This window comes from Ochotona princeps, chromosome X (genome assembly GCF_030435755.1).
Source record: "Ochotona princeps isolate mOchPri1 chromosome X, mOchPri1.hap1, whole genome shotgun sequence".
Classification (NCBI taxonomy): domain Eukaryota; kingdom Metazoa; phylum Chordata; class Mammalia; order Lagomorpha; family Ochotonidae; genus Ochotona; species Ochotona princeps.
Window position 1 is genome coordinate 66,035,231 of NC_080865.1, and position 15,398 is coordinate 66,050,628.

At 43.1% G+C, this 15,398-nt stretch overlaps 1 protein-coding gene across 1 annotated transcript in view; it reads right to left on the bottom strand.

Moving 5' to 3' along the window:
- The window catches only part of TRMT2B (tRNA methyltransferase 2 homolog B), a 95,675-nt gene extending 82,093 nt beyond the window's left edge, over positions 1–13,582 (bottom strand). The window contains 4 exon segments of the mRNA XM_058659198.1: positions 7,449–7,519; positions 9,274–9,406; positions 10,660–10,714; positions 11,404–13,582. Coding sequence (XP_058515181.1) covers positions 7,449–7,519; positions 9,274–9,406; positions 10,660–10,714; positions 11,404–11,660 — 516 coding nt within the window. The 5' untranslated portion in view covers positions 11,661–13,582.
- Between the last annotated feature and the right edge of the window lie 1,816 nt (positions 13,583–15,398).

Genomic DNA, 15,398 nt, shown 5'->3' on the forward strand with positions numbered 1-15,398 from the left:
AGGAAAACAAGGTAATGCAGCCCATAAGAATAAAAATTGTTTCCAATGAATGTAAAGGGAATGGGTGGAAAGTAGTTGAGATTATAGATAAAATAATGCTAAATAAATGTTGATAGTTACTGAAGCTGAGTAATGGAAACCTTGGGTCTCTACTTGTATATACATATAATATATGACATAAAAGGGAAGACAAATTGTATTACAAAGGATATGCAATCTTGCTATGTCTACATGGCTCAGCAGAGAGCATCCATACAGTCATAATAAGTAATCTAAAATGAAATAGACACGAGACAGCTGAATGGTTCCTTATAGCCATTTTAAGGTATATAGCAGCCGGTCCTGTATATAAACTAAAATTGAAATGTCAATGAGCTAATCATAGGTTGTAGTTAAGAACTTGCTTTTTTTTTTTTTTTTTAACATACTGGTTACTCAAAACCATGTCAATTCCATAATGTTGCAAATTGCTGTTGATGTTATATTGGGACTCTTAATTGACTGGGATGATATTCTACCAGCTCTAACTTCAGACCAGAAATGGCCTCCCCAAGAAACTGTTCAACCCATCTGGACAATAAGTAGCTGGACTCTATGCTTGGTATACGTTTTCAAGGAAAGAATCTTGATTGAATTTGAACTGTAATACTGCACCAAGGTGGAGGAATCCACCAGGGGGGAGGGGCGTGGGGAGGGGTGGGGGGATTCCCAGAGCCTATGAAACTGTCACATAATGCAAAATAATTAATAAAAAAAAACATAAAAAAATAAGTAATCTAAGCAAAAAATACCAGCAAGGTATTCAGAGGCAGGATGATCTGGGAGAACAGGCAGAATAAAAAAATATGAATTCTTATATGCCATTACTAGAAGCCAAATATGAAAAACACAACAGGACAGAATAATGTGCATGTGTATGTATATACATATCTGAATAATATACTATTTTTTTTAAGTTTTATTTTTATTACAAAGTCAGATATACAGAGAGAGGAGGAGAGACAGAGAGGAAGATCTTCTGTCTGATGATTCATTCCCCAAGTGACTGCACTGGCCGATGCTGCGCCAATCTGAAGCCAGGAGCCAGGAACTTCTTCCAGGTCTCCCACACGGGTGCAGTGTCCCAAGGCTTTGGGCCGTCCTCGACTGCTTTCCCAGGCCACAAGCAGGGAGCTGGATGGGAAGTGGAGCTGCCGGGATTAGAACCGGCGCCCATATGGGATCCCGGGACATTCAAGGCGAGGACTTTAGCCACTAGGCCACGCAGCCGGGCCCCTGAATAATATACTATTTAGAAAAATGAAACAACAGCTTAAAAATGTTGTTGCTTCTAGTCTGAGAAGCATGACTCAATAAAAAGAAGGGGTTAGGACAGGAATCAGCACTGTGGTATAACGGGTTAAGCCGCCACCTGCAATGCCAGCATGAGCTGGATTCCCACATGGGCATCAGTTAGAGCCCTGGGTGCTTCACTTCTGACCCAGAATCTGCTGGATAAGATTCTGCTGATGTTCCTGGGAAAGCAGCAGCGGCTGTCCCAAGTCCTTGGACTCCTTCCTGCACTCATCTGGGAGGCCCATAAGATGCTCCTGGTTTCAGCCTGGTCCAGCCCCAGCCATTGTGCCCATTTGGGAAGTGGACCAATGGGAAGTGCTTTCCCTCTGTCTCTCCTCTCTCAGTAATTCTGCCTTTCAAATAAATCTTTAAAAGGAGGTTGGGTAGGACAAAAGATGACAATTCCCCATTCAGCTTCCAGTGATATTTGACTTTGATTTTTTTATTTTTTAAAAAATAATGGCATAAATAGATAACTTGAAGTAAAAGCAAGATAATTTTTTTTCTAAAGGCAGAGAGAGAATGTGAAAGACAAAGATAGATTTTCTGCTGCTGGTTCATTTCCCAGATGCCCAAAACAGCACCACCAGTAACAGGCAATGGGACATGAAGGCATAAAAGTACTGAGAACATACCAGTGCTGCATTCGTGTAAGGTAGTATTTTTATTATCATAATGGGCAACTAGCCTAAGAGTACCTAGTACAATGGATTGAATTTTAGATGCAGCACATATTTTTCAGGGAGGACGAATTTATCCAGATCAATGTGCAGGGTAGAAATTTGTCCAACAGAAGCCAAAAAGGCTAGAAAGGGTAAATGTTGAAAAGAAGTATTCATTGAGGCCTGGGACCATAGCCTAGTGGCTTAAATCCTCACTTTGAACACACCAGGATTCCATATAGGTGCCAGTTCTAGTCCTGACAGCCCCACATCCCATCCAGCTCCCTGCTCGTGGCCTGGGAAAGCAGTCGAGGATGACCCAAAACCTTGGGTTCCTGCACCCGCGTGAGAGACCTGGAAGAGGTTCCTGGCTCCTGGCTTTAGATTGGCGCAGCCTCGGCCAGTGCAGTCACTTGGGGAATGAATCATCAGACGGAAGACCTTCCTCTCTGTCTCTCCTCCTCTCTGTATATCTGACTTTGTAACAAAAATAAATAAATCTTTTAAAAAAGAAGTATTCATTATTACACACAAGATGAGCACCAACTATATGTGTGAGCCTCTCAAGTGCTAGAGTGCAAAGTTAAATATTGCACAGCTGCTACCTTCACAAAGCAGTATGGGAAGCTCCAACAAGCAATGCAATATGGTATAATGAACGCTAACAATAGGAGACAGCAATGCACAAAACTGCATTACAGAGAAAAGGAATCTCAAATCAGACTGATGAGTCATATGCTACAGGATTTTCTACAGAGTTTGGTACCACTGAAATGAACCTCAGAGAGTAAGCAGAATCCAGGCAAAGAAAGGCTGAAGGCAGGAATGAGAAGCATGGCAGGGTAAGCTAGTCCAACACATATGGGAAGAAGAAACCATTTTGGGCTACAACATATTAGACTAGAGACCTTATCACCACAATCCTTAAACGCAAAGGCATGGCATCTAAACTCCATTCCAAAAGCTATTGGTTAACTGCTGCAGAATTTTAAACCCCACAGAAGCATGTTATTTGTACTTTCAAGCTAACTCAGGTTACATGTGGAGAATATACTGAGGAAGAGGATTGAAATACACGAGACTATTGCAACTGTCCAGGGCAGAGAATACGGGAGCTTAGGCTTGACTGGTGGTGACAGTAAAGAAGTGGAGGCTTCAGAGTATTTCTACAAAGCAAAACTAGCAAGATTTGGAGATTGGTTACATATGGCTAAGGAGGAAGGGAGAATTAAGATGGAGGAATAGGGGGATCAGCATTGTGGCATATTGGGTAAAACCACTGTCTGTGACACCGCCATCCCACATGGCATCAAACATTCCCCACTGCTAAATTCCTAATGCAACTCCCTGCTAATAGCCTAGAAAAGCAGTGGAGGATGGCCCTAGTGCTTGGGGCCCTACACCCATATAGGAGACCAAGATAAAATTCCTGGCTCCTGGCTTCAGACTGGCTTGGCCTTGTTCATTATAGATTTTTGGAGAGTGAATCAGCAGATGGAAGATCTCTGTCTCTCCCTCTCTCTCTCTCTCTGTAACTCTGGTCTTCATCTCTCTCTCTCTCTCTCTCTCTCTCTCTCTCTCTCTCTCTCTCTCTCTCTATCACCCTTCCTCACTCTCTCTCTGTTTCTGTGTGTGTGTGTGTGTAATTAAATCTTTCAAATATATTTATTTGAAAGACAGAACAGAAACCAAAAAAAGGCAGTGGTTCAGAAGGAAAAATAAGAAGTGCTGCTTCTTCCTTCTCCCTTTCCTTTCCCTCTATCTCCTGGGAGAGACAACTTGGGCCACACGCAGGTAGATGTCTGAGACACAAGCAGGCAGGCATCCTCATAGCCCTGCCATGCTGAGTCCAGCTCAGCCAGCACCTCACACCTAGGTGTTTGAGTCATGGAGCAGCAACTAGCCTGGCTAGGAGGACCATCCAAGGCCTAGAAGGGCCTTGAGCAATGAGTGTGAAGGTCACTATTGCTCCCCCACTTCCCATCTGCTGCCGCCAGACTGGCTGAGGACCATCCAGGACCCAAGGGAATTCTGAGTCACATGATGGAATGTCGCGGCTAGCTGAGCCAGCATAGTAGGCACGGGGAATGTCCAAGCGAAAAGCACCCACACACGGAGACCATGATGGTGTTAGAAGTGGTGGGAGCCCTCTGCCCCTAAGCCTCTTTATTACCATATTATATCCTCTTTCCCCCAAGCCCGTTAACAGGACAATAGGACGCCAATGAGTCTGCAAAGGCCAGGTGCTACTGCCATAGGTCCCATTCCTGAGTGCTCAGCTTAAGGAATGTAAATCAACTCCTCAGCCCATAACAATGGAAGACACAGTTCCCTATGTAATCCTTTCTCCTACCTGTCAATCAAATAACCCATTACCCAGGATATATTTCCCTTCATCTGGGATCCAGGAAAGGTAGTAGGTAACCATCTACCATTCCAAGCTCCAGAGAAGCCTAGCAATGGAGAAGGGCACTCTCTCTCCCTTCCCACAGACACAAGATGGAAAGTTTCAACAATCTGTGGAATATGGAATCAAACCAGAACATGGCAGCATAAAAGGCTGGTCAAACTGATTCTTCTGTAGATCAAGCTCACCCCCACCAGTCTGCATCAAAGACTAGCCTGGGGCCTGGCGGCCTGGCCTAGCAGCTAAAGTTCTTGCCTTGAACGCCCCGGGATCCCATATGGGCGCCGGTTCTAATCCCGGCAGCTCCACTTCCCATCCAGCTCCCTGCTTGTGGCCTGGGAAAAGCAGTCGAGGACGGCCCAAAGCTTTGGGACCCTGCACCCGCGTGGGAGACCTGGAAGAGGTTCCAGGTTCCCGGCATCGGATTGGCGTGTACCGGCCCGTTGCGGCTCACTTGGGAAGTGAAACATCGGATGGAAGATCTTCCTCTCTGTCTCTCCTCCTCTGTGTATATCTGGCTGTAATAAAATGAATAAATCTTTAAAAAAAAAAAAAAGACTAGCCTGACATGCTATGGCACCTCAGCTCCGCAAAACTTGTACTGGCTCCCTGCTTGTAGCCTGGAGAAAGCCGCAGAGGATGGTCTGGGTGCGTGGACCTCTACTATGAATGCAGGAGACCCTGAAGGAGCTCCTGACTACTGGCTTTGGCCTTGCCCGTCCTTAGTCATCTGTGGTGTGCGCCAGAGGGATGGAAGATCAATTTCTCTCTCTCTCTCTCTCTCTCTCTCTCTCTCTCTCTCTCTCTTTCTCTCTCTCTCTCTTTCTGTAACTCTGATTTTCAAATAAATCAAAATTATAAAAAAGGAATAAGTGGCAAAAGCAGCAAAAAATTGAGTAAGTTAGGAACAGGAAGTACCTATTGCACTGGCAAAATGAAGGTCACTGATCATTTCAGAGTGTTGGAAATGAAGCAAGAACTGTTTGTCCTTAAAAATGAGAGCTATTTCATATGCTCATGGACTGAAAGAAAAGGGTCAATGGAGGTTAAAAATAAAAATGGAGTAACAAGTGTATTTAAAAACAGCAGGGATACTAGCAATAGGACATAAATCGAAACAGGTAGGATACAAGAGAGAATAGGAACGATTTAAGCAAAATATGAACATGTTAAGAAAAGCAGCTAAGAAAATTCTCATCTAATGGCCTTAATTTCCCAGGGAACAATCAGGCATGGTCATTTGCCAAGAGCAAGGGTAAAAGTGATGGGGCAGGAATTTAACAAGAGGTTAAGAGTTTAGAACAGTCACTATAGCAGTGGGTGTTTAGGCTAGCAGTTAAAGTGCCTGCATCCCACATCAGAATGACTGGGTTTGAGTCTCACTTCTGGTTTCTGACTCCAGCTTCCTGCTAATATGAACCCAAGGAGACAGTGGTGATCTCAAGTAGTTGAATGCCTATCATCCATGTGGGAAACCTGGACTAAGTTACCAACTCTCAACTCAACCCGGCCCAGTTCTAGCCATTAAGGGCATTTAGGGAGTGAACTAACAGGTGGGAGCTCACTATCTCCGCCTCTCAGATAAATACATAATTTTTAAATTAAAAATAAGAATCGTCACTACAGAGAATGGAAGAAGCAATTGACAAAGGCCATGGAAGATCTCTGGAAAATGATCGTATAAAAAGAGCAGCGTTCTATCAGCAGGATCCTGGGGGTGAAGATGCACCCCAAGTGTTAAATCATTGGGAGGGCAGGGCCCGGCGGCGTGGCCTAGAAGCTAAAGTCCTTGCCTTGAAAGCCCCGGGATCCCATATGGGCGCCGGTTCTAATCCCGGCAGCTCCACTTCCCATCCAGCTCCCTGCTTGTGGCCTGGGAAAGCAGTCGAGGACGGCCCAAAAGCCTTGGGACCCTGCACCCGCGTGGGAGACCCGGAAGAGGTTCCTGGTTCCCGGCATTGGATCGGCGCGCACCGGCCGTGGCGGCTCACTTGGGGAGTGAATCATCGGATGGAAGATCTTCCTCTCTGTCTCTCCTCCTCTCTGTATATCTGACTTTGTAATTAAAATAAATAAATCTTTAAAAAAAATCATTGGAAGGGTAGATGTTGTGACACAACAGGTTGAGCTACTGCTTGCAATGCTGGCATTCCCTATGAGCACTAGTTTGAGAGCATGCTGCTCCATTTCTTATCCAGCTTCCTGTTGATGATCCTAAGAAAGTAGCAGAAGATGGCCAAAATACTGGGCTCCTGCCACCAATATGGGAGTCCTCGATGAGGTTCTAGGCCCCTAGCTTCAGTCTTGAACAGATCTGGCCATGTGGGGTATGAAACATCAAAACCAGCATTTGGAAAATTGACTAATTCTCTCTCTCTCTCTATCTCTCTCTCACCACCAGACGGAAAATCAATCTCTCTTGCACATACACTCTTTTCATTCACTCCTTCCCCATCACTTTCCCTTCCAAATAAAGAATAATGCGGGGATCTAGAGAATCAGGTGGGATTCTTGTTCAGTTCCCATGAAACATGGTTTAGCCTTCTATTTTCTTTCAGGTTCCAAGAGGACAGGCACCATGTCTGCTGACATGCTGACTCACTACTGCAACCCCAGCAGTGCCTGACACACAGCAGGCACTGAAAGTCCTTGAAACAGAAGAACATCAAAATCTCTTCAGGATATAGATCATTTATTGTCCCTCCCACATCTCATGGTATTGCTTTATTCTGCTCCACTGAAGACACTCACCTGCCAATTATTTCAAGCCTTCACACTGGCTACAATGCTTTTACCAGTAGCTCTCTGTCTTAACACTTCACCATTATTAACGGCCTTGGATGCTTGAGATTTACAATAACGGACATAGTTCTCTCCCCCTCCTTCTCACCCTTCCTACAGTAAAACAGCAGTAATCTCTCTGCACTCAGAATTTCCCCTCCCCTCTAGCACTGACAGTGGTTCCAATATTAAAATGTCATGGTTGCTACTGTGACAGATGACAATGCCCCAGATCATTTATAATGCCCTTTGTTGCTTTTTACCTGAGTCACTTGATTATGTTTCTCAGGGACGTTATTCAGATTGTTACACTGCACACAGACGACATTCCCATCTGCAGGAAACAAGAAATAACTGATATGGTTTTCTTCTTTAAAGAGTATTTACAAGAAAATGTCTGCCAACTCAAAATCCTCTCTTCAAAGAGACATATGTGGATATGAAGAAGCAAAGTACTTCGTTCCAGCACATGGCCAGTTTTCAGGGAAAACCTAATTGCTTCCTGGCCCAGCCATTAAGCAGCTAATTCTTAATGGAGCCAGTCCTCACTATTTCTCTCATGCCACAAATGTGCCATGTGACGACATCTGTTTTCTGTTCACATTTTTAAGAGGAACACTGACGTCATCCTCATTTAAGTCAGCACATGAGGCGGGGGGACAAGTACCTGCCCTAATGAACTGTGGTTTAAAGCATATGGATATTAAATAGCATGACTAATATAAAATGATGGTGTTTCAACTGGCTATATTAGAAATGGGCAAATGGAAAGTTCAGGAATGGAGTCTTGGAATGGATACTCAAGTCACAGATAAAAGCCGTTAAGATTGCCCTCACCCAAACACACTGCCCCTATCGATTTCTTTAAGGCAGACTTATCACAGAAAACTCTGGTTTTCAGGGATATAAGGATGTGAAAAATAAAAGGCAACTAACATAAAATGATGATGCTGATGATGAGACAGCAGCTATAACAACAGAACACTTACTAAGTGCTTGTTAGGTATCAGCCATATGGTTCACTGAGCGTGAAGAAAGGGCAGGAGTGTGATTAATCACTGTTACAATGACTACTCACCAGAATGAGTCCACAATCAACCTTGTGATTGATCATGTTCTGTATCAAAGACTTGCAATTAAACTTCGTTTTTTAAGGCCACTATATTTTCCACTCTTTCTGTCACTGGTCTCTGTATCCTTCCCTTCCTTATCAGTCCTCAGCTTGTTTCTTCAGATCACAGCCTGTTACTGACCTCTCCATTTTCCCAGATAATATCTTTCAATCTTTGGATTCCCATCCAGACCTCAGTTTACAAAGAAGGTAGACTTATTTTGGTAGCCATGATGACAGGCTGGAAAGGACAGAAGGACAGGAAAGGGAGAGGAAACGGTCAGATGAAGTCAAAGAAAACAACAATAGAGGGAAAATAGAAATGTTCTCTGTTTAAGCATGAATGTTGCTTACTTGGAAGGGATTACATATATGATAGTTCATGGCCAAAATCAAGACACTCCATAGCAAAAAAGTTTCAGTCTTACCATAAAGCAGTCAGCAAATTTGTGTCAAGGGCCAGAGAGCAAACATTTAAAGTTTGATAGACCATATGGTACCTATCAGCTACTCAGCTTTGCCACTGTAATGTGAACACAGCCACAAACAATGTTATACAGACAAGTGAGCTCAGCTCAGGTGGTAGTGCAGTGATTGATATAGTAGGCTTTGTATCACACAGACCTGAATGACAGTCTCAGCTCTGGCACTTTCAAGATATGTATATGTCCTGGCAAATTATTTAATTTCTCTGGGCTTCAATGTCTTTCACTTGTAAAATAGCAGAGCCAAAGCCATCAGAGTTACTACAAACAGAACAATGAAGATAAACGATGCATGATAATCACTTAGCATAGAACCCAGCACCAAATGCTCAGCAAATGTCAGCAAATTTTATGAATCATTAAGAAGAATGAGAGGTGAAAGGAGAAAGTCCTACACATACAAAACTGTGTCATGGAAAGCAATAATAATAATAGTAAAGTCACAGAAAAAAGAGGAATTGGTGGATAAAGAATAGGATGGTGACGACTTACAGAGGGGTATAATAGGATGAAGAAGACAACAGGGTTCCTTGGATTTTGCAGCTGTTGCGACCTTGACTCCTTTGAGCACATGGAGGTAAGACTCCAGTCTGAGTAAAATTTTCTTCTAAGCTTCAAGTTTCACCTGCAAAAGGATAGAAGCAATAAAATGAAAGATTTCTGTAGCCTCACATAAAAGAGTAGGCAACAAATGGAACAAACGAAGGAGATCTCACAAATACTTGAGCCATGGTTTCAGCAGATAAGGAACCCAGAATAATGGAACTGAGACAGACTTAATAAGGTACTGAAGAAAGGTCAAGAGTAAGCTCTGGTGTAAGCTCATCATTTTACTGAACTTTTCAGACTGAAGTTAGATTTTTTGCCAGTGCTGACCAGTAGAGCTTTCTATAATGAAAATGAACTATATCTGCATTATGTTGTATGTATATGGTAGTCACTAGCCAGTAAGCACTTAAAACATGACCAGTGAGGTTGAAGAACTAAATCCTTAGTCTTATTTAATATATAGGGTTAATTCTGCTACAATGTGACATAAGTATCTCAATATCATACTATGCAAAAATGCACACTAAAAAAATTAAGGCTCATGGGGGAAATATGTGGCTAGGCATACAACAGTCTAAAACTTTATCAGTAACACCCACAAAAAGATAACAACCTAATAAGTACAGTAGCATCATTTTGCACAAGTCAAACGGTTCAGAAATATGACTACTATAATAAGGCTAGCACGTTACCCTGAGACCTAAAGTTTGCTTACCTGAAAGGCTGAAGCTTGGAGTTATGAAGTAGTAAAAGAGGGTCACATGAATTGGACAAGAAGCTCTAACACCAGACTCAGAGGAGTGTGGTTCATAACATGCTTGAAGCACACAGGGACGCAGTAGTGTCGGGTGTTTGTGCAGTGTTCTCCTGTAGCTCAGTTTGGCCGGGTGTAGTTTCCTTCTTTCATCTAGTATTTTTAGTAAATGTGAAATTTGTATTACATTCAAATTGTTCCCTACTATGCCAATCCAATGAAACAAATTTCCATGCTCAAAACAGGCATTAGGGTAAAATTGACTGTATTTAAATTTAAATAGTCACATGTGGCTAGTGGCTACTATTATTGGAAAGTGCAGCTATATATGCCACAGCATGAGTACCACTACCCATACGCACAAAGCTATAAGAGTGATAAAATAGCCAAGAAAGGAAATAGACATTTGTATTCAAGCATCTAGAGTGAAGAAAACATGAGAGGCCTTAAGTTCAAGTTTCAGGTATTGACATATTGAGTTTCAGGACCTGCACAGGCACCTGGTCAAGCTTCTTCCCAGTCTAATGCTATACCCTGTTGGACAGGAAGGGTAAAAATTCAAGCCAGGTCCCTACCTTGAGCTGCTCTTCATAGCTCAGCCTCTAGAGTGGTGTCACAACATCAGCCAACCTGGAATCAAATAACTCCGGCACTTCATTAATTATATAAACATGTCCCAAGCACCTACCATGCTTAAGTACCCCCAACTACCACTTTCTCTGGAGATTTATTTAACATGCAGAAGACCCAACTCACATTTCCCTAGGGAGAGAGAGTCTAGGAGAAGAGCCCATTTTGGTGTTGTCTGCTTAACAAAGCAGAACAGATGCACAATTCTCATAAAAGAAAAATTCAGATTTATCAGGTGATAATCATATTACAAAAAGCTTCACTGTTGGGTTCCTTTAAATAACTCACCTTCCTAATGCTTTTGAAATATAATTTGATTTAGAAAATACATTTGTTGCATGAAATAAGGTGCATTTGTATTTGTGTGGCTGCAAGGGACACTTCATTTCTAATCCATCTAATACCATTCTGGGCTCTAGCTTTCAGCACATCTACCCCAGACTGTTTATTGAGACAGAGTCCCAATCTAGTATGGCCTTTCTGATAAAAATATCCTCAAAGGCAAAAATGTTTTCTGTAACCCCAAAGCATGATTTCTTCAGATGCCCTGAAATCTGTTGCTGGGTATCCTCCCTCAGAGCCCCCTCAGATCCATGCAGTGCCACATTTGTCACATGAGGAATTCAGAATTTCAGTAGATGCACAGATTTAGACTGCCCAAAGAGAAAGCCCACCTGCATGGGCCTCACCTTTCCTGTAAGGAACCTTTTCGTGATCCAAGATGGCTTGGCTGCTGCTGACGTCCCTGTCCTCTTTGACATTTCTTGGCTATCATGTGGGTGAAATTTCCTTTGCATGCTGTGCCCAGAAAGAGTTGTGGCCAACCTGGTGACTTTCTGGCACACTAGGGAAGTAGGGGAAGTAGCGTCAGTTTGGAGAAGAGAGCCACCCTGGAGAGGAAACACTTCAGGTTGGGCACTGGGCCTCTGCTACTGATTATCACCATTCAAAGAAACACAGCCATCTACCTGCTTGAAAGGTGGATGTACAGAAACAGAGAAATGGAGGCACAATTCCCAACCTTCCTCACCCACTTACAAACCTTTAAAGAATCATAGCACCTAACGCAACACTGGTACAGAGTAGATATTCAATCAAAAAAAAAAGCAGAGGAAAACAAAGTCTTGGTCTTCTAGGACACAATTCAAGTCTCTCCACACATATTTAGGGCTAATATCTTTCCCTATTCTACCCTCCATCCCAACAATGAATTAACTAATCTGTAGGAAGTACATACAATGTGCAAGACACCCAGCCACACTGGAAAGCAAAAGGGTTACAGAGGTCACAATCCAATTGAGGAGATCAAATGCCAACACAGAAAAGATATTAGTGAATAATGCAACATGCTTGATTCCTCAGGGCAAGCTCCCCAGGGCAGGTAGACCCTTGCATGGGACCCTAAAGAATGGCAAGCTAGGTGAATTAGATATTTTGGAGCACAGTCAGTAGGCTGGCCAGACTAAAATACTAACTCACTTTAGGGAAAAGAGGCAATAAGCTTGAAACATTAAGGCAACATGAGATTTGGAGAAACGTTAACACATGAGTAAAATATTGGGTTCTTCTGTGAAGAAAACTAAGTAGACAGAGGCTTTATGTTGAGAAATAGACATGAAATATGGTGGTCAACAACCACAACAACAACAAAAGCTCACATTTGAGATGCACTGTGTTTGATATGGTAGGAAAATATCCAAATGGAAACACGTTAACAAGTACAGCAGCAGCAGGGTCAACTCCAAAGAGAAGTCAAGGCTAGATCTTGGTCGAGTATTTCTCTAAATATGAGACAGTTTTAATCGAAGAACAAAAGGTAAATGACTAAAGCTAGAAGAAAGATAATACTCAGAGAGCAGAAAGAGATGCTTATGACTCAGGAGGAAAATCAGGAGACTGTAGGGCCAACTAGGCTGAGAGCAACACTTTTGATGAACACTGTACATCTGGGAAGTCTGTTGCTTAAGGCAAAGCAAAGTGGTGGGCAGTGGCAAGCAATAGGGACAAGTGACAGCTCTAGGATGTTAAATGCTTAGACCTGAAGTAGACAGATCTAGCCTGGATGGTCCCCTGGCACCAACACCAGTGGGCTGGTTGTCCTCTGGAAAAATAAACACTTCCATTGACCTCACTTCTTTTGCTGGAAAAGGAGGACAGTTATAGAACTTACCTTATATAATGGTTATTTGTTAAACAAAGATAATTCATGAAAAGTCTTTAGCAGATTAGAGATGGTATTTGCAAAGATCATTGGGGTTAACAATGACTGTCATGATGCATTTCAAAACAGCATGGAACTAAGTGGGATGGCTACATGGAAGGAGAGGAGAAGGTGGATGGGACAGTGGGCAGAACTCTGACACTAAGGCTGGAGGAGTTAAACAGGTGAATACGGGAATACAAGTGCAGGGCTTCACTTCACAAACAGAAAGGAATCCTTCCTCCAACATGGGACTCTTTTGCTTATTTATCTTATCATGTCCTGTCCATTGTTGTGTAAGCATCTTTTGAAATATCGAGGAGTTGGCATGACATTCTACTTATTTGCTGTGAAATTACTTTTCTGGGGCCAGTACAGTAACTCTACTGCCTAATCTTCTACCTGAAAGCTCCATCATCCCATACTAACACCAGATTGTGTCCTGGTTGTTCGACTTCCCATTCAGCTCCCTGCTTATGGCCTGGGAAAGCAATACAAAATGACCCTATGTCATGCATCCCCGTTGGAGACCCAGAAGAAGCTCCAGGTTCCTGGCTTTAGACTGGCTCAGCTCCAGCTGTTACAACCATTTAGGGAGTGAGCCAGCAAATGAAATCTTTCTGTCTCTCCTTCTCTCTGTAAATCTGCCTTCCCAATAAAAATAAACACATCTTAGAAAAAAAAAATTACCTTTCTGCCACTGACCCCCACCTTGTGCGTCATCTCAATGTGATGCTATACCTTAACTTGCTGTATTAAAGTCCACTATATGCAATGAATTTATTAACAAAGATCCCGCCACAGCTCTCCCCATTATTACTAATTTAGCATGCTACAACCGATATATATTTAAGAGGATACTGACATAGGTGCTGCAGTAGGTAGCCTATAAGCCATTCTATATGATTGCAAAATACTGAAGCAAGTAATTGTCAAGACATGGATTCATTTTGGGGGTATTCCAAATTCCTAACAGAATATATAGAGGCTGGCCCAGAATCCAGGTGTCAATGATTGTACTCCCCACCAAACCACCCAGAAAGAGGCAACAAGTTGTCACAGTTAAGAACATTGGCCTTGGCGCCAGGAACATGGCCTCGCAGGTGGAGCCACCATCTGCAATAAGGACAGCATCCCATGTGGGCACCAGTTAGAGTTCTGGCTGCTGTATTTCTAGTCCAGGTTTCTAATGGCCTGGGAAAAGCAGCAGAAGACTGGCCCAAGTAGAGACCTGGATGAAGTTCCTGGCCCCTGGTCCTCTGAATAAAATAGGTCTCAGAACCATGTTCTAATCTACAGGTAGGCCTTGGTAAGTTACTTAAGTACTATGAATTTCCATATTTCCATCCATAACAATAGGGCTGAGCCAGGCATGATGGCTCAATGGCTAAATCCTTGCCTTACAAGTGCCAACATTCTACATGGGTGCTGGTTTGTATCCCTGGTGCTCTACTTCCCATCTGGCTCCCTGCTTGTGGCCTGAGAAAGCAGTAGAGAATGGCCCAAAGCCTTGGGATCCTGCACCCGCGTGGGAGACCCAGAAGAAGCTCCTGGATTTGGATCAGCTCAGCTCTGGTTGTTGTGACTATTTGAGGAGTGAACCAGCAGGTGAAAGATCTCTCTGCCTCTCCTTTTCTCCATAAATCTGATCTGCCTTTCCAATAAAAAAAAAACTCTTAAAAAAAAGGTGCAACTGATTTCACCTGCCTTGCAAATTAAATGAGTTCATATACATGAACTACTCAAGACTGTGATTAAAACAGGTGTTCAACAAGTATCACCACCATTCTTTAGTTTTTCTTTTTTTCAAAGCACGTGACTTGGCTTTTTGTGCCTCAATGTGTCCAATCTGTAAAATTTGTGAGACATAGTAATGCATGAAATTGCAATTATATAAGAACCTTTAAAACTAATGCAAGGGGCAGGTACCCAGGCGTACCAGGCTAAGCCTCTACCTTTCACACCCCCATCCCATTTGGGCACCAGTTGGAGCCCCAGCAGCTTTGCTTCTGATTCAGCTCCTTGCTAATGGCCTGAGAAAGCAATGGAGGATAGCCCAAGGCCATGGGACCCTTCACCTACATGGGAGAGCTGGAAAAAATCTTCCCTGCTCCTGGCACTGGACCGGCCCAGCCCCGGCCGGCCATTGTGGCAATTTGAGGAATGAAACAGTAAATGGAAGACTTCTCTATATGTCCCTTCTCTCTCTAACTCTGCATTTTAAGTTTTTAAAAAGTTTTTAAAAAGCATCAGATATACACAAAACCTTTCATGTCTCGGCCTGCGTGCCTGCAGGATGATGAGATGGTCAACTTACCACATGCCCAACAACCTGTTAAAACTATCAAAAGCAGAGCCAGTGCTGTGGCAGGCACTAAGGCTTAAGTTGCCAGCTGATGTTAGCATTCCATACGCATACCAGTTCAAGTCCCAACTCCTGGCTTTGGCCAGGTTCAGAGTGTAGCCATTTGGGGAGAGAATCAG